This window comes from Urocitellus parryii, chromosome 2 (genome assembly GCF_045843805.1).
Source record: "Urocitellus parryii isolate mUroPar1 chromosome 2, mUroPar1.hap1, whole genome shotgun sequence".
Classification (NCBI taxonomy): domain Eukaryota; kingdom Metazoa; phylum Chordata; class Mammalia; order Rodentia; family Sciuridae; genus Urocitellus; species Urocitellus parryii.
Genome location: NC_135532.1, coordinates 173,970,954 through 173,995,281, shown reverse-complemented (window position 1 = coordinate 173,995,281; position 24,328 = coordinate 173,970,954). Strand labels below are relative to the sequence as shown.

Genomic DNA, 24,328 nt, shown 5'->3' with positions numbered 1-24,328 from the left:
TTTATGTGAATATATATATATATATATATATATATATATATATATATATATATATATATATAGAGAGAGAGAGAGAGAGAGAGAGAGAGAGAGAATTATAATTAAAATTGTAATTATAATTGTATAAGGTTGTGGGTCTATGTTGATACTCTATGGGTCAGTTTTCAAAGGCAAATGTTATAGTGCATTCTAGGACACCTGTGTCCACAAGATCAGTTCTTTGAAACTATATTTGGAACAAGCTATTAAAAGCTCTTGTACTCAGTGACCTTTAGGCAGAATTTAGATTGAATGCTCACATTGCTGCTGCCTGTTGCTGAGTGGAAAAACAAGCAGAAAACTCTGGATTCAAACATCTTTTGGGTTTTGTTTTGCTTTATTTTGTTTCTTTTCATTTTTGCCTTAAGAAGATGAACAATGAAACCACAACTTTGGTATCCTTGAAGGAGGCAATGAAAAGGTTGCTAAGGGGTCCCCGGGGGCAATAAGCATGTGTCTGAAATTCTGGGAAGATGGGGAAGCAAAGAATAAAGAGTAGAAATAAGAAAAGAACTACAGACATGATAATTAGAATTTTCTGTTAAAATGGTTTAAGTCTTCCAAGTTCAAAAAAAAGCATGTAAATTAAGCTGTGTGCAATGGCACATGCCTGTAATCCCAGCAGTTTTGGGGGCTGAGGAAAGATTGTGAGTTCAAAACCAGCCTCAGCAAAAAGCGAGGTGCTAAGCAACTCAGTGAGACCCTGTCTCTAAATAATATTTTTTTTTAAAGGCTGAGGATGTGACTCAGTAGTCAAATGCCCCAGAGTTCAATCCTGGTACCAACTCCCAAAATGTAAAAATCTTCTGTAATGCCATTCAATTCATATATATATATACTAAATGCTAAATTTACAATAATCCAGACTGAGAGACTTGAGCATGTCTCATGTTTCCTTGTTGGTCAGCCTTCAATAAAAGCTTTTTGCTTTTGTTTAAAAAAAAAAGTGTAAAATGTGGTTTCTGCCCTCAAGGAGCATACAGCACAGCTAATGGTGGTTTCTAAAGAGTTAATGGAACACAAGGGCAGAAAACTAAATTTTGCCTTTGACATTAGGAAAAGGACTCTTTCTATAGGAACATTTGAGCAATGAGAGTGAAGTTTATGAGAAATGAAAATGTGGGAAGGAATCTAGACTGAGGAAACAGTACATGAAAGCCATATATAAGTTTGGAATTACATATTAGTGACTAAAATGTGTAAGAGGGCAGGCAGAAGATGAAGGAAAGGGGAATGGGCTTCATGTTTCCTGCTAAGGAGATGCCATTTGGGATCTAAAGTTATTGGGCAAATCAGGGTGGCATAAAAGGTATATCATCTGTTGGGTTACATAATCAGACTGTATTTTTTAATATATACTTTTCTTTAGTTGTAGATGAACACAATGACTTTATTTACTTATTTTTATGTGATGCTGAGGATTGAACCCAGAGCCTCACACATGCTAGGCAAGTGCTCTACTACTGAGCCACAACCCCAGCCCAATCAGATTGTATTTTAAAAACTATGTCTGGAGGATGGATTGGACATGGAAGCAAGTTTCTTGGTTACAGAGGATGAGCTGGCTTAGATCTTGGGATGCAGAGGAGAGGATAGATTAAAGAGACATTAATTGGAGGATGAGAGAAAACAGGGTTGAGAATTATTCTGAGATTTTTAGTTCAAGTAATTGGATAAATTGGTAAGGTCATTAACAGAGCTAGGGAATTGTAGTGTAAAAGCAGACTGCACTCAGGTTTGCATGTTGTTTAATAATTATTTAGAATGGTCCAGGAATGCCTTTTTGGCGGGAGGATTAAAAAAATGCTGCAATTATAAACTTATATACAGATTGACAAGCTAGAATTTATTCCTAGAGTTTAAGCTAGAGATGAGCTATATAGCAATATAGTCTCAAAGATCTAAAAGTTAATACAAACAGTGTGCCAGGTGACATGGTTTTTTACTTGTAGACAGAGACTGTTGCCCTATTAGATTATGCAGGTTTGTATACCTATGAAATGCACATTTCATATTCCATCTTATCTGTGTTAATAGAATCTGAAGCAGTGAGAAAATCCCTCCATAATAATTTCTGAAGATGGAAGGGGTGTTAGTAGATTCAGCTCAGGACCGTTGAGTTTGACATTTCCAGGTAGAAATGTGCAAAACAGATGAAAATACAGGTCTAGAGCCTAGGAGCAAGGTGGAACCTGAAGCTGAATTAGCCTAGGAGAAGCTAAGGATCAAAAGAAGATCATCAAGGATAGAGCAACCACAAAGGTATTCAGGTCACTGGGGAAATAACTTGTATTCTTATGCGTCATTTATTTCAGGAAAGACAAGTGGGTGGCTTCAGGAAAGTGAGTTTTGTTTCTCCAATTTTTTTTTTTTTTTTTTTTTTTGTGTGTGTGTGTGTGTGTGTGGTTCAGTTAGATACAATTCTGCTGCCATAGTGCCCTCTGGTGATCAGGGCTATTCAAAGCTACTCAGATCCCCATGTTGTGTTACAAGGGTCAGCCTCTCATTCACATCACAAATGTCAATCACGTAACATAGAAATATTTTATTACTTCTAGATAAGACCTCTTTTAGGTATTGGAGGACAGGCATAAAGATATCTAAGAAATGGTCTCTGATTTTCTTCCTCTAAGAACTTAGTTTATGAAAAGCTAACTCTAAAAATGAAGTAGGGGTAAAGAGGGATAGGTAATGGAGATCATTCCTATAAGAGAGAAGCAGGAGGTAAGAAGATCTCCAGGTCCAGAGGAAATCAAGAAGGTGGTGGAGGGGCTGGGGTTGTGGCTCAAAGGTAGAGTGCTTGCCCAGCACGATGTAAAGCACTGGGTTTGATCTCAGCACCATATATAAATAAGTTAATAAAATAAAGGTCCATCAACAACCAACAAAAATATTTTTAAAAATAATCAAAAACAAGAAGGTGGTGAAATTTGAACCTTGAAGGACAGAAGGATTTGTACAGTCATGATAGGGTAGAGAAAGCCATATAATTATACAGTGGTCCCAGTATTAGCTAGTTACATGACATTAAATCTCAATCTTTCTAAGACTCAATTTCTTTATCTATAAAATAGTAAAAATGACTGTTTTAATTCTTATGGTTGTGAGAATTGAAGTCATGCTTGTATAAAATACTCAAAGTATAAAATATAAAGATAAGACATGACATATAATTCAAGTAATTAGATAATTAAAAAGTGTGAAGTAAGGAAAGAACAAATATGAATGCTAGAGGGAATGGCGAATGGAAACATCTGTTCATGATTTTATTTATTTATTTAACATTTTTTATTGATACATTATAATTATACATATAGTAGGCTTCCTTTTATACATTCATACATGTACATAAAATAATTTGATCAATTTAATTTCCCAGTACCATGTGTTCATAATTTTAAATTTAAATATTTACCCAGGAGTTGGAGGTAAAGCTCTGTGGTAGATATCTCCTTGCCTAGCTCACACAAGGCTCTGGGTTTGATACATAGCAGCACACACACATGCACACACACACCAAATTTCATGGTGGTTGTACATAATGCATTAGAACCTTAGGTTAAAGAAATACCTTAGTTTTTTCCCCTGACCTAAACTAACTCTGATTCTTTTATCCTATAGAGTAGACCACAAACTCCAAGCTTTAGAAGCACAGTTCAAAGAACTGGACAATACCAAAGATAATCTGACACAGAAATTTGAACATCATAGCAAGACTTTGGCAAGCCAAGCAGCTCAAGATGAAATGTGGACAGCAGTTTTGGCACTGAAGTGAGTATTGATAGAAAAATCAGAGGAATTTTATGGTAAAAGCTTTTAGTTGTTATTTCAAAACTGAATTTAGTATGGTCCCAACTATGGATTATGAAGAAATTACATTTTCTTGTGTTTATTCATTGAAAAAAAAATCAATTTTAGCACCTGTATTATATGCTAGGCCCTGTGGTACACATGTCCTCACAGTGCCTGTTACTTGCCAAAGTCTCACTAGCACAGAGATGGATAATAAAACTCCCTTGTCACTGAAGAACATACAGTAGTGTAGCCTGAGAACATAGCTATCTAGGTTAGTGCAGGGTCTAGTTCTAAAGTATTTTCTAAAATACAATAACTTCTACTGGATTTGTAATGATCAAATGCATTTTTATGTCTGTTAATAGTGTTCTGTTGCATAAGAAGTTCCCCATGTTTTTTCATAGGTTCACTTCAATTGAATTGAATATTTTATACAGCTACGTCATTGAAGTGCTTATCAGCTTGCACACACGTGTACTTGAGAAACTACCAGACCTGGTAAGAGGTCTTCCCACCTTAGCCTCTGTCCTTAGACGAAAAGTTAAGAACAATCGCATTAGAGTTGTGTGGGAGTCTGTTCTGGAAGAATGTGGGCTGCAAGAAGGAGATATCACAGCAATTTGTACTTTCTTTATTGCACATGGTCACAAGGCAGATCATTATGCTGCTAAAGTACGACAGATGTACATCAGGGATATCACATTCATGATCACTAACATGGTAAAGAACCAGGCTCTGCAGGATGGTTTGCTGAGGGCTGTTCAGGTCATTGAGAAAGGGAAAGCAGAGAGGATTCCTGAAGAGCAAAAGTCACCCCTAAAAGAGTTGATATCATCTGTCAAAAACTAACCTTCTGCCCCGAGATCCTGATGTCATTTGTAGTAATTTATCTTGAAAATAGTAAAATGTATGTGTAATTTATTTACTGCAGATTTATTGTTATGGCAAAAAGTAAAAGCAGTATTAAAGAATATGTAAGTGATACAATGAATATTTTCTATTTAGCTCTATAAAAGAACGAAGAAACTCTTTGTTTAATGATAGGGAGTTATCACCATAATGTATTGTTGTTGTTGTTAATTACATATTTATTGTTAAGTGGAAAATATTATATAACATATAATATTGGCTTAGCTATAAAATTCTGCAGAGATTCATAAAATTCTGCAGAGATACATAAGAAATTATATTAGTTGTTGCAGGAAAGAAATTAAGACCTTAGAGGTCAAAGATATGAGGAAGTCATTTCACTGTTAATCCCTTTTGGACATTTTAAATTTTGAATTATGTGAATGTACTACTTATTAAAAGGTGAATAAAAATAAAACACCTGGGCTGGAGATGTGGCTCAGCGGTAGCGCGCTCGCCTGGCATGCGTGCGGCCCGGGTTTGATCCTCAGCACCACATACCAACAAAGATGTTGTGTCTGCCGAGAACTAAAAAATAAATATTAAAAAAAAATTCAAAAAATAAAAAATAAATAAATAAATAAAACACCTAAAATCTATATCATGAGATGCTGGCATATATGTGTTCTCTAGTATAGTATCATAGTTATTTATACTAAAAAGAGAATTAACTGATCATTTATTTATAATGGTTATTGAATACCAAATGCCATGTGCTAGGTGTTGTAATAGAAATATTTAAAAATGTGGACCCTGTTTACAAGGTGAGGATTAAGTACTGACACTTTATTTGGAAGGTACAAATTCAGGTAGTCAGAGTGAGGAGGCATGCTGAAAGAAAGTAGGGTAGAAAAGGATATGAAGTAATATACCTTGAAGATGAGCCATGAGAGACATAGCAGGTTGTTCAACAGGTACATCTATCGCTCTTTCCTTCTGTACCCACATACTGTTTGGGAAAATCAGGCCTTGGAAGGAAGAAGGAAAGCAAATTTGTCTGTTGTACTCACTCAGTCTAAACTGTTTTCAATTGCCCAAAGTTCCTCCATGGGGAGTGATATCCTTCACTTCAATATGCGTTATCCATGCCCTCCTAGCAGCTATTAGAAGCCAACTCCACAAAACAAATAAAATAAAAAAAATTTTAAAAAAGAAGCCAACTCTTCATTGTTCAGAAGTCACAGGAGGAAGATGGGCATGAAGATGCATGCCTGTAATTCCAGTAACCCAGAGGTTGAGGCCAGCCTCAGCAATTTAGCAAGACCCTAAGCAATTTATGGAGACCTTGTTTCAAAATAAAAAATAAAAAGGCTGGGGATGTGGCTCTATGTCATACAAAAATATGTCTCAACTATGTGCTGGGAATAAAACATGGAGCAAGTGAGTGGTGAGTGTTTGCCTCACATACGTGAGACATCGGGTTTGATCCTCAACACCACATAATAATAAATAAATAAAATAAAGGTATTGTGACCATCTACAACTAAAAAAAATATTTAAAAAAAAACCCAGAACATGGAGCAAGTAAGGACTGACACAACTGGACAAAGTTGGACCTCGCCTTTTATTAACAGGCACCTAAAGCAACTGACTGGAATGAAGCTTCAGTATAAAGAAGGCAAATATATAGCATGCATGCTGATGACTCCCTTCACCACCCACAATAGACATCACTAATCCATTATATAGTATGCTGTCTTGCTCAGCCAGATATTCCTTGGAATTGTACTTTACACATATTCCAGGCATCCACTGCCAACTGGTCAGTTGGCACATGGGATGAACCTACTGCCTTGGAATATATGCCCAAGTCTGTTTCCCATCTCTCTTTTCACAGTAAAATAGTATGCTTCAGGAATTCTTCATATGTGACTCTCTCTTTATAACAGCAAATAACATTACTAGTAACAGTTAACACATGAGCTTCCTATTTATAAAATCACTTAGTCCTATGCTATTATTGGACCACAAGTTCCCAAAGTTCTCTACCAAGAACCCACAACTCCTTGTTTAGGCTCCACCTAGAAACCATTCCTTTTTTTTTTTTAACCTTTATTTATATTTTTTAAATTTTAGTTGTAGATGGACACAATACCATTATTTAATTTATTTATATGTGGTGCTGAGGCTCTAACCCAGTGCCTTACACATGGTAGGCAAGCACTCTGCCACTTGGCTATAACCCCAGCCCTAACCTTTATTTATTTATTCTTATGTGGTTTTGAGGATGGAACCCAGGGCCTCACGCACACTAGGCGAGCGCTCTACTGCTGAGCCATAACCCCAGGCCATGGAAACCATTCCTTTACCCAACCTGAATGCCCTCAGCAAATCCAAATGGACTTAAAGACTGTTTCATGCACAGTGATTTCCTTTTCTCTTCCTATGACCTTGTTTATACACTCTTATTATTTGCTTGACAAAACCAAACCTCAGGTCTGGCTTTTAAGTACTCTGGGGGAGGGGGATCACATTCTTTATGAATTTCCCATCATTTTCCTAGCCAAATTCTGTTTCATTTTGTTTTTCATTGAAACCAATTCTGTAGAATCAGTTGTGGTTCAAAAAGTTAATGGCTTGGGTATGTAGTTCTGTGGCAGAGTGCATGCTTAGCACATGCAAGACCCTGGGTTCAATCCCTAATGCCACTATCACCACACACACACACACAAAAAAAAAAAAAGAACCACAAAGTTAATGCTGAAATGCATAAAATGTAAAATTATATTCTTGTTAACCTCCTTTCTAGAGCTTTGCTCTATATGAAAACGGAACAATAAAGTGGTGTACACTTTTTTTTTTCTTTTTGATATTGAGGATTGAACCCACAGAGCATTTTACCACTGAGCTATATCTCTAGCCCTTTTTATTTTTTTGAGACAGGGTCTTGCTAAATTCCTTAGGGCCTCATTAAATTGCTAAGGTTAGCCTTGAACTTGTAATCCTCCTGCCTCAGCTTCCCAAGTCTATGGGATTACAGGAGTGGTGAAGGCGTTCCTGCACCTGCTGTCTGACAGGGTAACAGCATGGGGGATGCTTCGGCAAGGCAAGGCCACACCATCTGGAATCTGGAACCATTAGGAATGTTAAGTGTTTTGTTGATGATACTCATGATATGGATAACAGGGCATACTCAATCAATAATAAAAGTAAGTATTGCCTGAGATTGCAGGAAAATTCCCAGAATGAGACTAAGGATACAATTGAGACATGCCATGAGGCGCATTTCAGTCTCTCAGGATACAAACAATGGTGTTATTCCTCAAGCCTGAACAACAAGAAATATTTATTCCATGGATAACAATTCCATATTATTTATTTATAACAATTCCAAATATTTATTCCATGGATAACTAGTCCCCCCAACCCCATCCTAAAGCCACAAACTGTACAATAGCCTAGCTACAGAAAAACAATTGCTGTACCAACAGTACAAGGACCACCATATGTAGCTTATGGTATCCCCCCAAGGACAAGAGGCTAATAAAAATACACTCCCCAACCAATAGACCCTCCTTTGCCTTACACAGAAACTTATGATGAAAATGGAAAACACATAGTTAATATAAATGACAAATGGGTTGAGGTGCAGAGCCTGCCCTTTAGTTAAAAGATTACAAAGACCTAAGAATTGATGTGCTTTGAACAAGAATCAAGGAAGTTCTTTAAGAAATCAGTTAAATAAGTCATTTGAAAAAAGGAAATTACCTTGGAAATTAAAATAGAATAATGTAAAATTAACAGATATATTTTAGAGACACTTCAGAGTAGTAGGCTTTTAAATAATAGAATTTCACTACTTTAAGTGTGTTTTACTGGGATTTTAGTTTAGAAGTAAGAAAGCTTACCAATAATCATAAGTATGCTTTAAAGTTAAAGGTTAATGAAATAATTATAGGTATGCTTTAAAGTTAGAAGTGAACAATAGGTCAGGAGTCATGTAGTCTAGTTGCATTACCTAGCACCTAGTGATTGAGGTGAAAACGTAAAACCTTAATCATGATTGACTTAGGTTACAGAACAATATTTTGAACAATGTACTCAATATCTTAGGTAATCAATGTGTTATGCTCTAATTCAGGACTCCCAAAAGACTACCAGAGACCAAGATCGATGTAAACAGCAAAGAGGTGTTTATTTCGGTCCTCCGTGCGCGCACACACAGCAACTGGTGATCCTGAGAGGCCCCAAGCCCAGGGTTTCCAGCGGTTTTGTACATTCTTTGGAGAAGGCAGGAACCCCCACATACATCATAGCATCGCTTAGCAAATCATCACTCACCACGGGAAAATCAAACAACAACTCTAAAGCATGATTAGCACATTCACTGGCGGGAACAAGTTGGGTAGGGGTGATTGGTTAGTACAAGAGGGGGATTCATTTGAACTGATTGGTTTAAGCCAAGAGGGGTGTTCGTGCTGAACTACATGGTTTCCCAACACCATAAACTGGCATCCAGGTATTTCCCTGTCTCATGCTGATTGGTGGCTGCTAGGGGATTGCTATGGATCCCCACCTAGCCTGAATCAAGGACACCTGGCCCAGCAGATCTCTCCTGTTATTTGTAGATAAACAATTTAGCAGGGTGGAAATGTGCCTAGGAGTGCTCTGTGGGTCTTTCCAATGACAAAGGCCATGTCCCTTCCTTGGACAGGCTTTGCTCTGAGATTCAGGCTGGTTTTTCAAAGCTTGCAGTCTTCAAGGTTTTAGAAAGGAAGGCAATCCTAAAACAATCTATCTCTAGGCAGCAGACTTAAAGGGGCTGGTCTATAGAAGGAAGTATAAGTGCCTGTCAAGTTGTCTCAGGTCTACAGTTACTTTGACCATAAACTTCTCGGATAAGTGAACCTCTGGTAACAACTTTCTTAGGGATGCTTTCCTAATGTTTAATAAATAGAAGGCCATTGGACTGAGTTCTTATACTATGCCTAACAGACCAAACCGAAATGGATTTACTCATGCCAAATTTCCAGGCCACATAATCAAAACTAACCTTCCAAAATAAATCAGGTGAGATGAGACTGGGAATGTAGCTTAGTGGTAGAGTATTGGACTAGCATGTACAAGGCCCAGGGTTTATCACCAAAACTGAAAGAGAGAGAGAGAGAGAGAGAGAGAGAGAGAGAGAGAGAGAGAGAGAGAAATGATAGCCAAATCCCCAAATAGGCCAGTTTTATCCAGTAAGGAAATCCTGTTTCAACTTTACAAGGAAAGAAATTTTGAAACCAACATCAGTCTTTTTTTGTTGTTTCTACTTTCTTCATCCCTTTTCTCCCTATAAAGCCAATCTTTGCCCAGCTCATGGGAACCCAATAATAAAACCGAAAATAAAAGGTAATTTAAGAGCCAACATGGTGGCACAGGCCTGGAATCCCAGCCTTCAGGTGGGCTGAAACAAAGCCAGCCTCAGAAAGGGTGAGGCGCTAAACAACTGAGAACCTGTCTCTAAATAAAACAAAATAGGCTGGGATGTGCTTCAGTGGTCAAGTGCCGGAGTTCAATCCCTGGTATGGGGATGGTGGTTGGGGGAGAGGAAAGAGTCAACTAAGATCTCTAAGCTGAATTTGTCGAAATTTTCTTTTGACACTAAGACCTTAATAGAAATAGGTAATTTGAAGATTACTGAGGGAAAAATTAGAAAAATTATTGTTCCAGTCTTAGAGGTTTCCCTTTTCTACCTGTAATCTCAGTGATTTGGCAGGCTGAAGCAAGAGGATCAAGTTGCCAGCATTAGCAACTTAGGGAGACCCTAAGCAACTCGGCCAGACTCTTTTGTCTTCAAATAAAACATAAAAAAAGGGCTGAGGGGAGTGATGTGGCTTAGTAGTTAAGCCTTCGTGGGTTCAATCCCTGGTACCAAAAAAAAAAGGTTTCTGCAGCCTCTGAGGCCACCTTTCAAGGAAAGGCAGGAATTACCCAACTAGACCCTAGGAGCTGAGATCCCGGGAAGAGACGGGGGCGGAACCGCCTGGGCGGTGTGCGCAGGTCCCGGAAGTCCCGCCCAGCGGAACGTTAGAGGCTCTGCCCTAGGTCGGTTGTCGGAATAGAAAGGGCGTTTTGGCGGGCAGTTGTGACGTCACTAGCTCTTGTCTGGTTGCTCCGGAGCTCTGCAGCGAATAGGGTTTGTGGCTGACAGAAGAGCTGTGAGGGGCGTGTCAGCCCGTGGGCAATAGGACACAGCGCTGGGCCGCCTAAAGCTGGATAGCGGTGGCTCGCGGGCAGCACCCGCAGCAACGGTAAAACGGAAGTCCTGCGATCGGAGCCCGGTGTCCGGGCGGAAGCGGCATTCTCTCAGCGGTGGCCCGGAGTCAGCCCCGGAGCCAGCCGCGGAGCCACCGGCAGCCTCCTGACCTGGTAAGGGGGAGGAGGGGCACTTGGCGCGGACTCTCCGCTGCGTCGGAGCCCCATGTCTTGCCTGCCGCAGCGGTGGTGCTCCTCCCTAGGAGCCTTGCTCTTCCTACTAAAACCTTTATTTGTTTTCTTGGACGTTTGTCTTAAGAAGAGAGTCACCGCCTTGCAAGGTCTTATTGGTGGTTACCTGACCTGTACAGCGTCTCTTTGCTTCAAGCCCTGTTTGAAGCTCCTACTGTCGAATGGTGGTTCGCTGCAGGACATAGTATTAAACACATTACTGTTTATTTGCTTTCTCTGTGGTTCGCTGAAAAGACGCTTCTTTTTCTTTCAGGTGTTGATGTTGAGTAGGCCTCATTAGCATATTAAAATGGCTCTACCCAAGGACGCCATCCCTTCCTTGTCGGAATGCCAGTGCCAGATCTGTGTGGAAATCCTAATCGAGCCCGTAACCCTTCCATGTAACCACACGCTCTGTAATCCGTGCTTCCAGTCGACTGTCGAAAAGGCAAATTTGTGCTGTCCCTTCTGTCGCCGCCGGGTCTCTTCGTGGACTCGGTATCATACCCGTAAAAATTCTCTCATCAATATGGAACTATGGGAAACGATTCAAAAACACTATCCAAAGGAGTGCAAGCTTAGACTCTCTGGGCAAGGATCGGAGGAAATTGGTGAGTAAAAAACCGAGCATGTTAATTGGCTAATCCAAAATCTTTTAAAAACTGAGTCATGCCGGGGCGGGGTGGCGGACGCCTGAGTCCCAGCGGCTCGGAAGGCTGAGGCAGGAGGATGGTGAGTTCAAATCCCGCCTCAGCAAAAGTGAGGTTTAAGCAACACAGTGAGACCCTGTCTTTAAATAAAATACAAAATAGGGCTGGGGATGTGGCTCAGTGTTCAAATGCTCCTGAGTCCAATCCCCGGCACTCCCCTCCCCCCAAAAAAAACCCAACAGCAAAAAACTGAGTCACCATTTTTCCATTTTAAAAGAGAACAGAGAAAAAAAAAATCTGTCTAGTATTTGCCTAAGTTGTTCTTGAAGGTTTTGATTTTGTGGGCACCCAAATGTTGATTAAAGTCAAGAGCAAAATGTTGATTAAAGTCAAGAGCAAGATTTTGTCCATTTTTAAAATGCCCAAGCTCTGTGTTCCATTGCTGTTTGTGTTAAAAATGAAAGAAAGAAAATCGCATATATACACACATAATGTATGTGTACACGCACATACATATATACACAGATAAGCAAAGGTTGTAGTATACAACAACCACAGGAGGAACGACTGATTTCTATGTTAATGTTTCTTATACTTTTACTTTCTCTGTTAGCAATCTGTACATTTCCATTCATTGTATCTGTATTCGGTTCTCTAAAGCATACAGCACACCTAAAATAGCTTTCTATTACTAGTCCCATCTAGTTCAGTCATTTTAAATCAAAACCCTCCATACTGTGGACTTAAAGAGCCCCAAACCAAACACTTGACTCTAGCATCTTCTACGTGTGAGCAATAAATCATTCATTTCAGTGTTTTCTGTCTAGGCTTTGAATATGGTGCCTGTGCTCTGGTATACCTGCCATTTATTTATTTATGGTAAAAAAAAATTAACAAAATTTGCCCTTTTAAACATTTTTAAGCAATAGTTATCTTTAAAAAACTACTTTATTGAAATACATACAATTCATCCATTTAAAGTGTTCAACTTTTTTTTTTTTTTTTTTTTTTTGTACTAGGTATTGAACTTGAACCAGGAGGCACTTAACCAATGATCAACATTCCCAGCCCTTTTTATTTTGAGACAGGCTTGCTTAAGGCCTTGCTAAGTTGCTGAGACTGGCCTTGAATTTGTGAGATCTTCTTGTCTCAGTCTTCCAAGTAGCTGGGATTATAGGCCTGCTTCACTGTGCCCAGCTAAAGCATTCAATTTAAATGGGTTTTGATATATAGTGAAAAACATATAACATAAAAATTTTTAACCTTTTATTTTTTTGTGCTGAGGACCTTGTGCATGCTAAGCAGGAACTGTAATACTGAGCTATCCCCATAGCCCATTTATTTATTTATTTATATGTGGTGCTGAGAATTGAACCCAGTACCTCACACATGCCAGGCAAGCTCTACAACTAAGCTACAACCCCAGCCCCATTGCCCATTTTAACTATTTTTAAATGTACAATTTAATGGCAATTAATTATGTTCACAAGGTAGTTATCACCACTGCTTCCAAACTTTTTTTTGTTGTAGATGAACACAATACCTTTATTTTATTTATTTATTTTTATGTGGTACTGAGGATTGAACCCAAGTGCCTCACATGTGCTAGGCATGTGCTCCACCACTGAACTACAACCCAGGCTCTTCAATTTTTTCATTACCCCCATAAACTAACGATTAAGCAATGAATTCCCCCAGTTTACCCTGCTCTCAGGTTTGTGATAACCTCATACAATGTCTGGCTTGTTTCACCCAGTTTCTGAGGTTCTTGTACTTTGTAGCATGTACTTCATTTGAGGGCCTTCCATGGATATCTTGTATTACATTATATATCTATGTGATACATCTTTTTTTTTTTTAGCAGTGATATTTCTTTTTTTTTTTATTGTTGGTTGTTCAAAACATTACATAGTTCTTGATATATCATATTTCACAGTTTGATTCAAGTGGGTTATGAACTCCCATTTTTACCCCGTACACAGATTGCAGAATCACATCAGTTACACTTCCATTGATTTACATATTGCCATACTAGTGTCTGTTGTATTCTGCTGCCTCTCCTATCCTTTACTATCCCCCCTCCCCTCCCCTCCCCTCCCCTCCCCTCCCCTCCCCTCTCTCTCTACCCCCTCTACTTTAATTCCTTTCTCCCCCTTGTATTATTTTTCCCTTTCCCCTCACTTCCTCTTATATGTAATTTTGTATAACCCTGAGGGTCTCCTTCCATTTCCATGCAATTTCCCTTCTCTCTCCCTTTCCCTCCCAACATCTTTTGATTATATGAATAATGCTGATATGAATATTCATATACAAGTAATTCTTTGAATACTTGTTTTTATTCTTTTGTGTATATAGTCATCTGTTGATATCAGAAGATTGGTTTTCTTCTCCCACAGATACCAAAACCTATTGATGCTCAATTTTTTTTAAATATAAAATGGTGTGCTATTTTTCCTATAATCGTGCACATCCTCTCATATACTTTAGTTTTTAAATATTTATTTTTTAGTTGTAGTTGGACACAATACCTTTATTTCATTTATTTTTATATGGTGCTAAGGATTGAGTCCAGGGCCTCGCTCCAACCCAGTGCCCCCTATATACTTTATTTGATTTGTTTTTGTGGTGCTCGGCATTGAACCCAGGGCTTTGTACATGGTAGGCAAGCACTCTACCAACTGAGCCAGTCCTCCCATATACTTTAAACCAATTCTGGATTACTTATAATACCAAATGCTATGTAAATAGTTGTTATACTGTATTGTTTAAGAGAAGGATGAGAAAAAAGAAGTTCATACATGTTTAATACAGACAAGTTTTTTTCCTGAATATTTTAAATCTGGAATTGATTGAATCCACAAATGCAGAGCCAGTGACTACAGCAGGCCGACCATATATCTAAGTGTGGAATTGCTGGATCTGCCAAACTGTTTTCAACAGTGGCTATATTGTTTAATATTCCCATTAGTGATGTACAAAGTTTCCAGTTTTTGTTTTTTGCTTTTTTGGTACTGTGGACATTTAATCTCTGAACCACATCCCCAGCCCTTTTTATTTTTGAGACAGGATCTCACTAACTTGCTGAGTCTGGCTTTGAATTTGCTGTTCTCCTGCCTCAACCTCCCCAGTTGCTGGAATTATAGGTGTGTGCTGCCACACCTGACTTAATTATTATTAGTAAAGTTGCTGAGAAGATTTCATACAAGTTTTTTTGTTATTATATATCCTCATTTTCTTGCATAAGTACTTAGGAGTAGAATTGCTTAGTCATAGAACAGGCACTTATTTGTTCTTTAAAGAAACTATCATATCTTTTGTTAAAATGTCATCATTATAATCCTAATAAACATCTCCATGTTCTGGTTTTTGTACATCTTCACTGACCTTTGATATAGTTCTTTTTTTTTTTTTAATTTTAACCATTCTAGTAGTTCTTAGTAGCATCTCATTATAGTTTTTTTAATTGTTGTTTTTACATTTATTTTATTTATTTATGGCATCACACGTTACACATGTGCTTTACCATTGAGCTATAATTCCAGCCCTCATTATAGTTTTTAATTTGTATTTTCATCATTCCCCAAATGATGTTGAGTCCTTTTTCATGGGCTTATTGGCAATTGTATTCATTTTCTTGCTTTTTCCTTTAGGCTCTTGTTTTTTATTTCTGTTTTTTTACTTTTTTCCCCCCCTCTACTGGGCCTACCCAAGGCCTCACACGCCTCATACATTCTAACAAAGAGCTATACCCCCAGCCCTTTTAAATTTTTATATTGAATCAAGATCTCCCTAAGTCCCCCAGGCCTCAGACTTGAGATCCTCCTGCCTCATCCTGCCAAGTAGCTGGAATTATAGGTATGTACCACTATACCTGGCTTATTCATTTTCTTAATTATGTCTTTTCATAAGCTGAGACTTATAATTTTCATGAAGTCTGATTCATAACTTTTCTTTTTATGATTATTACTTTTTGTGACTTTGCCTGAGGCAAAGATATTCCTGGTTTTTTTTTCCCCCTAAAAGCTTTGTAATTTTTAGCTTTTATGCTTAAGTCTGTGATCCATTTTAAGTTAATTTTTGAATATTCTGTGAGATCAGGATTGAGATAACATTTCTCATTGTAGATATTCATCATTTCTTATACATTTATTGAGAAGATTTTTTTTCTAAAAAACGTAGATTTTTTTCTGTACAATTTATTTATTGGTTGATTTGATATTGATGTTACATTGTCTTGATTCCTATACTTTGCAGTATAGAATGTTTTGAATGAATGTATAATAGTTCTCCAACTTTGTTTTTTTTTTTTTATCAGGTATTCTAGGTTCTTTGTATTTTCATATAATTTGGTGGGGAGGCAGTCATTGAACCCAGGGATGCTAAACCACTGAGTCACATCCCAACCCCTTTTTGTTTTTTGAGACAGTCTCACTAAGTTACTTAGGACCTCAAACTTGTGATCCTTCTGCTTTAGCTTCAGTAGTGGGAATTACAAACCTGGGCAACATACTTGGTTTCAAGTGAATTTTTTTTTCCCAAGTATTTATAATCATTTAAAATTCTATCCTCCCTAGCCCTACAGAGTAGAATTTTACTTGAGAACTTTAATAGTTAGGGATAGTCTCAGCTGGGGCTATTCAACTATGGTCCACATGCCAGACTTGACTTTCTTTATTTTTGTAGGTTTTTTTTTTTTTTCAGACTTGACTTTGATTTTTTTTTTTTTCTTTTTAGACAGTGGATTGAACCCAGGGACATTTAACTACTTAGTTAAATATTTATTTTTTTTTTAAAGAGAGAATTTTTAATATTTATTTTTTTTAGTTTTTGGCGGACACGACATCTTTGTTTGTATGTGGTGCTGAGGATCGAACCCAGGCCGCACGCATGCCAGGCGAGCGCGGTACCGCTTGAGCCACATCCCCAGCCCTTTTATTTTTTATTTTTGAGACAGAATCTTGTTAAGTTGCTGAGGCTAGCTTTGAACTTGTGACTCTCCTGCCTCAGCTTCACAGGTCACTGGAACTACAGGCAAGCACCACCATGTCTGGCTCACCTTTTTTCCTAATGAAGTGTTATTCAAATGCATGCTCTATGTTCATTTATCTATGACTATAGGGGCTTTTGAACTATAATGGTAGAATTGAGTGACAGACCATATGGCCCACAAGACAAAATATTTATTGTACTGTCCTTTCCAGAAAAAAACTGCCAACCCCTAATTTATAACAGCTGATAAAGAACTACCTCTTTGAATATATCCCATTCCCCTTTATTAGAAGTACTGTAATAGAAGTGTTGTTACTCTTATTTACCTAGGCTTAGTTTCTAGCCCTTCCTGTTTTAAGGAGACTTAAACTTGTATCTCCCATGTATTCCTTTGTTGTCTCATGGATTTTCCTCAATGGTTAAAATAAATGAGAATTTAGCATACCTCATCTCAGTTTATTATGGAGTTATATCACTGTTTTACATTTCTCTACTAATTTGCAAACTTCTGGCCTATTTGATCATATGAAGCCTGCAGTCATGTTTTTTTGTGACCCATGTGGCACCAGTATTTAAATTGGAAGATTTTGCCAGGCACCATGGCGAATGCCTGTGATCCCAGCTGCTCTGGAGGCTGAGGCAGGATTGAGAGTTCAAAGCCAGCTTCATCAACAGTGAGGTGCTAAGCAACTCAGTGAGACCCTTTCTCAAATAAAATACCAAATAGTGCAGGGGACGTGGCTCAGTGATTGAGTGCCCCTGAGTTTAATCCCTGGTACATTAATTAATTAACTGGAAGATTTCATATGAAAACCTGGATTTCTAGATTTTCTTGGGAAAGCAGAAAAATATGACAGCAGTGTGCTTGACTTTACTGATGACAGTAGTCCACTGGAGTTGAATGGTGACTGTCTCTATAAGTAAGTTGCCTCTATAAGGAATACCTTTTTTTTTTTTTTTTTTTTTTGGTACTAGGGATACAACTCTGGGTCACTCAACCACTGAGTCACATCCCCAGCCCTATTTTGTATTTATTTAGAGACAGAGTCTCACTGAGTTGCTGAGTGCCTCTCCATTGCTGAGGTTGGCTTTGAACTTGGGATCCTCCTGCCTTAGCCTCCAGAGCCATTGGAATTACAGGCATGTGCCACCATGCCTGGCAGGAATAGCTTTTTATGGATGTTCCCTTTTTATAGTATCTTATTCTCCTTTTATGGAATAAAATTCTTATCAGCCCTGCTGAGGGGATACACATACATATATACATTTAGTTTATATTTTCTATTCCTGAATTGTTTGTTGTTTGTTATTCCAAGGTGGTTTCTGCCTCCCCCTCCCCCTTTTATATAGCTTAGTATTCCTCTTTAATCCTACAGATTTATTTCTCATGTCCGGTGATCCTTGGTTTGGGTTTCATATTTTAAAATGAGATCCTAGAATAAAGCTCCATGTATATAGAAGGGACTGGTGACTGGCAGACATTGGGGTCTTGAAGATGGAAACTGGCCATTGTACTTAGCCAGCTGTAGCTGCCAGGTCGCAAAAGGTTTTTCTCTGGGTTAAAGTAAAGTATTCTGATTTCTGAATTTATAAACTTTGAAATCTTCTGTCCTCAGTCCCATACTTTGTCACTCTGGATTCCTTTGTGCCTTATATTTCTGGGCCTCAGCCACTTTCTGGGCAGATATGGGGTAGATTCTCTTTGACCTCAACTATAGCCTTTCATTCCAAGGATTCCATTATTCATCTCTTCATTGGCTTCCCATTTTCTTGAACTTGGTTAAAATTTGTTTACTGACTAGACACCCCCTTCCCTAATCTCATTAATGTTGTGGGGTTACATATATATTTTTTAAATGCCTTTACTGTTATTGTAATGGTATCTAGAGGAAGAATTAAGGATTATATATTCACATACTATTTGGAACCAAAAAGTTTCTGGCATTTTAAAATGGAATCCCAAAAGAAGATATTATTGCTGGAGCTACTTATGATACATTTTATCTTAATTTTATATATTTAAACTAATACAGTTTAGTGGAAGGCCAAAATTAGCCATAAAGTTCTATTTGCCTATAATATTATTTTCTTTTTGATGTGACTAGTTGATGACTACCAGCCCATTCGTCTGTTAAGTGAACCTGGGGAATTAAGAAGAGAATATGAAGAAGAGATAAGCAAGGTAGGTGCTAAATAAGTCATCTTTTTTTTGAAAATTTTCTCTGCTGTGTTTTCAGTCTCAGATTTTACATATAATTTTATTTGCTTAAATAATTAGTATAGGGCTGGAGTTGTGGCTCAGTGGTAGAGAGTTTGCCTAGTATGTGCAAGACCCTGGGTTCTCTCCCCAGTACAGCAAAAACTGAAAAGAAAATTCAAAGTACTTTTTCTTTCTTTCTTTTTTTTTTTTTTTTTTTGTAGTGCTGGGAATGGAACCCAGGACCTTGTGCATGTGAGGCAATCACTCTACCAACTGAGCTATATCCCCAGCCCCAAATTCAAACTACTTAAAGCAATAAGAATTTGTTTGTTTGTTTGTTTATTTATTTATTTTGAGTACTGGGGATCGGACTCAGGGCACTTGACCACATCTCCAGCCCTATTTTATATTTTATTTAGAGACAGGGTCTCACTGAGTTACTTAGTGCCTCGCTTTTGCTGAGGCTGGCTTTGAGCTCCTGATCCTCCTACCTCAGCCTTCTGAGCTGCTGGGATTAGAGGTGTGTGCCACCAGACCAAGCTAGAAAATTATAATTAACTGGAATTTCAGAGGCTATGGGCTTCAAGGTTGGTTTCTTCTGGAGCTCCAGCTCCATTTCTTTGCTAATTTTTGTGATCTGGCTCTAATATCAGGCCAATGAAAGATGGTTGTACAGTTTCAAACTTCAGATGCATATAGAACCACATGCAGAAGAAAAGAAGCAGTGTCTTCTTTGGGCATTTCTTTAAGAGCAAGAAAACTTAACACAGAAGTCCTTCAACAAACTTTCCCTCGTGTCTCATTTGTTTTAATTAGGTGAAGAACTTACTTTTGAATCAAATCCTTTGAACTGTCAGTGTGGTGGCTGTAGGTCCTAGGAAGTGAGTTGGAATTCAACTCTGCCACTTGAAGACAGTAATTGTTTTTTCTGTGTGTCTTGTAATGGTTACTTCTTCAATATTTGTTCTGTTCCTGCCCACTGTTAGGGGATTGATACTAATTTCAAGGATAGGCACTGATTAGTATAAGTCAGTTTCTATCATTCCATCCTCTTTCCTAGGTTTAATTCAGAAAGTTAGGTTTATCTTACTACATGACATTCTGTCAACTGAGAAAAGTATTACCAAAAAGAATGTCCATAAATATGTAGCAGTATAATAGAAACTATGATAAGGACTGAAGATAAAGGTTTTGGGTCTTTGATCAAGGTTTCATTGGACTAACTGAGGAAAGCTTTCTGAGGGAGCCTTCTTGAATTCTGTAGTTTTTTGCCTCCCCAGATTTGTATTTCATTTGAAATATTTAAGATCTTACCAGTTTTTTCTTTTACCATTTTTATTAGGAAACACTGTAAATTATATTAAGTTCAGAGAAGAATTATCCTCTATTAATCATTTTTTAGGTGGAGGCAGAGCGACGAGCCAGTGAGGAAGAAGAAAACAAAGCCAGTGAAGAATATATACAGAGATTATTGGCAGAGGAGGAAGAAGAGGAAAAAAAGCAGGCAGAGAAGCGGCGAAGTGAAGTGGAAGAACAACTAAAAAATGATGAAGAACTGGCAAGAAAGCTAAGCATTAACATTGTAAGTTTTAGGAAAGAACTTTGAAGTATTAACATTTCAGTTGCTTTGACCATGTGGTTTTCATTGAGTTGAAGATGAGCGTTTACTATAATTAGAAGCTATATCTTTGCTCTATTTAAAACAAAACTTTGTAAATAACAAACTTTGCTATAGGAAGTGTATTTTTGTTTATTGTTACATAATTATAACTACACATGCCCTCATAATACATTATAAAGTTATCCAATCCCCCACTGTTATGGAGATTGAATCTAGGGCTTTGCCCATGATAGGCAAGTGCTTTTATTACTGACCTTACATCCCTGATCCATGTTACTCTTTAAAAAAGAAAGAAAGAAAAAAACCTTTTGGGCTGGGTGTAGTGGCAGACAACTGTAATCCCAGTGATTCAAGAGGCTAAGGCAGGAGGATCATGAGTTCGAAGCCAGCCTCAGCAATTTAGTGAGGCGCTAAGCAACTTTATTAACAGTTTCTTAATAACTTTTCCCTTATTCACCTGAAGGTGAGTCATACTGTTTTATTTCTTATGTGTTTTCACTTGATGGATCTTAAAGATTTTTGTAGTTGTGTTAAGATATATATGTAGTTGTTTTAAGAGAATAATATTTCTTTGTATAGATGTGGATCCGTTTTTGAAAGTGAAGAACTTAATTTTTTTTCCTCTTTTCTTCCTGTGGTACTGGGGATTGAACCTAGGACCTCATGTATACTAGGCAAGCAGTGTACCACTGAGCTGCATTTTCAGTCTGTTTCTTAAATAATGTATTATAAACCTGGATTTTCTTTTTCTTTTCTGTTACCAAAGATTGAATCCCAGGGGCACTTAATGACTGAACAATACCCCGAACCCTTTTTTGTTTTTTATTTTGAGACAGGGACTCTATAAATTGCTTCAGGCCTTGCTAAGTTGTTGAGGCTGACCTCGAACTTGCAATCCTACAGCTTCAGCCTCCAGTGTTGCTTGGATTTCAGGTGTGTGTCACCCCACCCAGCTTTGCCCTTTTTTACATATCCTTTCTTTTCTAAATTTGAGTAGAATACATTTTAAAACTATATGATCAGGAAAGTAAGTAAAAACATTGATGTATGGAATAATAAATGGAATAGGGAAGAAAATATGTTAAAGAGAAGAATTTGGAGTCATCTGTAAAACATCTTTCAAATGTCTTGTTGTAATCCTAGTTTTCACATAGCAATATGAGAGTAATTTTATTAAAATTTTAGAAAAATTTTTGGTTTAATATGAAGGTTTAGTAATGGTGAATAATCGTGAACTTTTCCAATAGTATGATAAGAAACTTATGAGACTAGTTATAATAAGTGAATATATATGGTATTTATTGATATACCCTTAAAGCCCAGAGTTATTTTTCTACAAAACTTTTACTCCAGATATATCCTTAGCTCTTTAAAATTTCTCCTATAAAATGGTTCTAATTATATAACACTTTATTAGAAAAATCCTCAGAAATTATTGGTGAGATTAGTATTATACCTTTTAATGCTTCATAATGTACAGTAAGAATGGATTAATTTAGACCAACATTGGTGAACTTGGTTTTGTTTATATAATATAGTTTTTCCTTGATATCTGCAAGGAATTAGTTCCAGGACCTTCTTTGACTATAAAAATTCAATGGTACTAGAGTCTATTATGTAGGCATTGTGCATATAACCTACACACATCATTTCTAGATTATTTGTGATATTTAAAACAATGTAAATGTTATATGTTACATTGTATTGTTTAGGGACTGATTAAAAAATGGTTTATGTATGTTAAGTTCACGGGTAATTTCATAAATTTTCATTATTGAATTTGTGATTTTTTTTTTTAGAAAGAATTTTTTTAATATTTATTTTTCAGTTTTTGGTAGACACAACATCTTTATTTTATTTTTATGTGGTGCTGAGGATTGAACCCAGTGCCCCGCGCATGCCAGGCGACCACGTTACCGCTTGAGCCACATCCCCATCCCCATATTGAATTTGTGATTTTAACTTTTTTTTTTTTTTAAACAGAGAGAGGAGAGAGAATTTTTTTATATTTATCTTTCAGTTTTCGGTGGACACAACGTCTTTATTTATACGTGGTGTTGAGGATCAAACCCAGCGCCCCACGCATGCCAAGAGAGCGAGTTATCACTTGAGCCACATCCCCAGCCCCGGATTTTAACATTTTTAATAATCACACTACTTACTTATTTATTTATTTGTTTGTTTGTTTATTTTTATGTGGTGCTGATAATTGAACCCAGTGCCTCACACATCGTAGGCAAGTGCTCTACCATTGAGCCACAACCCTAGCCCTGATTTTAACCTTTTTAAATTTTACATTTCAGTGACATTTCTTACATTCACAATTTAAACAATCACTACCACTATTTCCAAAAATTGTAATATCCCAAACAAAGACTTTGCAACCATGAATCCATAACTCCATAAATTTCCCTTTGCCTAGTTCCTGAAAACCTGGTGTACTTTTTAAAATATTTTTTTAAATGTATAGACTCTTATTTTATTCACTTATATGTGGTGCTAAGAATCTAACCCAGTGCCTCACACATGGTAGGCAAGCGCTCTACCACTGAGCCACAGCCTCAGCCCAAATTTTTTTCTCTATGATTTTGTCAATTGTAGATATTTTTTTAAACAGATCTTTTTTTAGTTATACATGGACACAAATTCTTTATTATTTTTTAATTTATTTTTATGTGGTGCTGAGGATCGAACCCAGTGCCTCACATGTGCAAGGCAAGCGCTCTGCCACTGAGCCACAACCCTAGCCCTATAGATATTTTATATAGGTTTAAATCATATACTATTTTTTCTGTTTCATTTCATTTTGCTAATGGCTTCACAGTTCATGTTATAACATGTACAGAACTTTGTTTCTTTTATCGCTAATATTCCATTACATGTATATACCACATTGTGTTTATCCATTCATCTAATAATACACATTTGGGTTGTTTCCATCTATTCACTTTGTGACTAACACTTCATTGGGCATTGGTTTCTATATAATTACCTTCCTGAGGAGTAGTTTTTTCAATTCATTTGTGTATACACTTTGGAATAGAAATTGCTGGGTCCAAGCTGCTGGGATTACAGGCATGCACCACCATACCCGGAATCCTCCAAATATTTTCATTTCATGATCAACTGAATCCCTGGGAATAGGAATGGAGAGCTGACTATACTGAGTTTTGTATGGTCACTATTCTTCAAAGAATATATAGAAATTAAATGTAGTTCTGGAAACATTTTGTGAGTTCTAAATTAATTGGTGTAATTAATAGCTTATTTTCTCATAAAGCTATTTTTAATTATGTCTTTTGTGCTTTTCTTGTTGAAGAATAATTTCTGCGAGGGGAGTACCTTGGCTTCTCCTTTGAATTCCAGAAAATCTGATCCAGTCACAACCAAGTCACAAAAGAAAAATAAGAACAAACAAAGAAACATTGGAAATATTCAGAAGTAAGTGAATATGACATAATCAATTATCTGTTGACCATCTACAGTATTAGTGTTTTTTGTTCAAATAATACCACTGGTAATTAAGGTTTTCTTCATGAGCTCTTTATGAAAACACTAAAGACAGACTGATATTGATGTAAAGTGAAAAAAGAAATGAGTTACTGCCATGTCATTCCTAGCTAGCACAGGAGAGATGTGAAAACTGTCATGCTTTTTACTCAGCCACTTATTTTAGTAGATTAGTACTTTTTGTCTAGTTTGCTCAGGGTTTGC

General features: G+C 37.2%; 2 protein-coding genes across 4 annotated transcripts in view; both read left to right on the top strand.

Moving 5' to 3' along the window:
• Nucleotides 1-281: 281 nt before the first annotated feature.
• Nucleotides 282-5,885, top strand: Smco1 (single-pass membrane protein with coiled-coil domains 1). The gene is made up of 3 exons (XM_026394379.2): nt 282-460; nt 3,661-3,810; nt 4,239-5,885. Exons 1-3 carry the CDS (start codon nt 411-413, stop codon nt 4,681-4,683), a joined length of 645 nt encoding a protein of 214 aa, XP_026250164.1. The 5' UTR covers nt 282-410; the 3' UTR covers nt 4,684-5,885.
• Rnf168 (ring finger protein 168) overlaps nt 3,725-24,328 on the top strand; it is a 30,659-nt gene continuing 10,055 nt past the window's right edge. The window contains exons 1-5 of one of the 3 annotated variants that reach the window (XM_026394365.2): nt 3,725-3,810; nt 11,429-11,765; nt 18,899-18,975; nt 20,396-20,575; nt 23,934-24,055. In XM_026394365.2, the coding sequence (XP_026250150.1) occupies nt 11,465-11,765; nt 18,899-18,975; nt 20,396-20,575; nt 23,934-24,055 (680 nt within the window). In that variant the 5' untranslated portion in view covers nt 3,725-3,810; nt 11,429-11,464. Of the gene's footprint in view, nt 3,811-4,245; nt 4,333-10,766; nt 11,098-11,428; nt 11,766-18,898; nt 18,976-20,395; nt 20,576-23,933; nt 24,056-24,328 lie in introns of those variants that run through there. The other 2 variants (XM_026394356.2, XM_026394348.2) reach the window with 2 other exon arrangements.

Coding starts and splice junctions, on each gene's coding strand:
- Smco1 (XM_026394379.2), top strand. CDS start 411: ATGAACAATGAAACCACAACTTTGGTATCCTTGAAGGAGGCAATGAAA. Junction 461..3,660: donor TTGAAGGAGGCAATGAAAAG/GTTGCTAAGGGG, acceptor TTTATCCTATAG/AGTAGACCACAAACTCCAAG. Junction 3,811..4,238: donor ACAGCAGTTTTGGCACTGAA/GTGAGTATTGAT, acceptor GTTTTTTCATAG/GTTCACTTCAATTGAATTGA.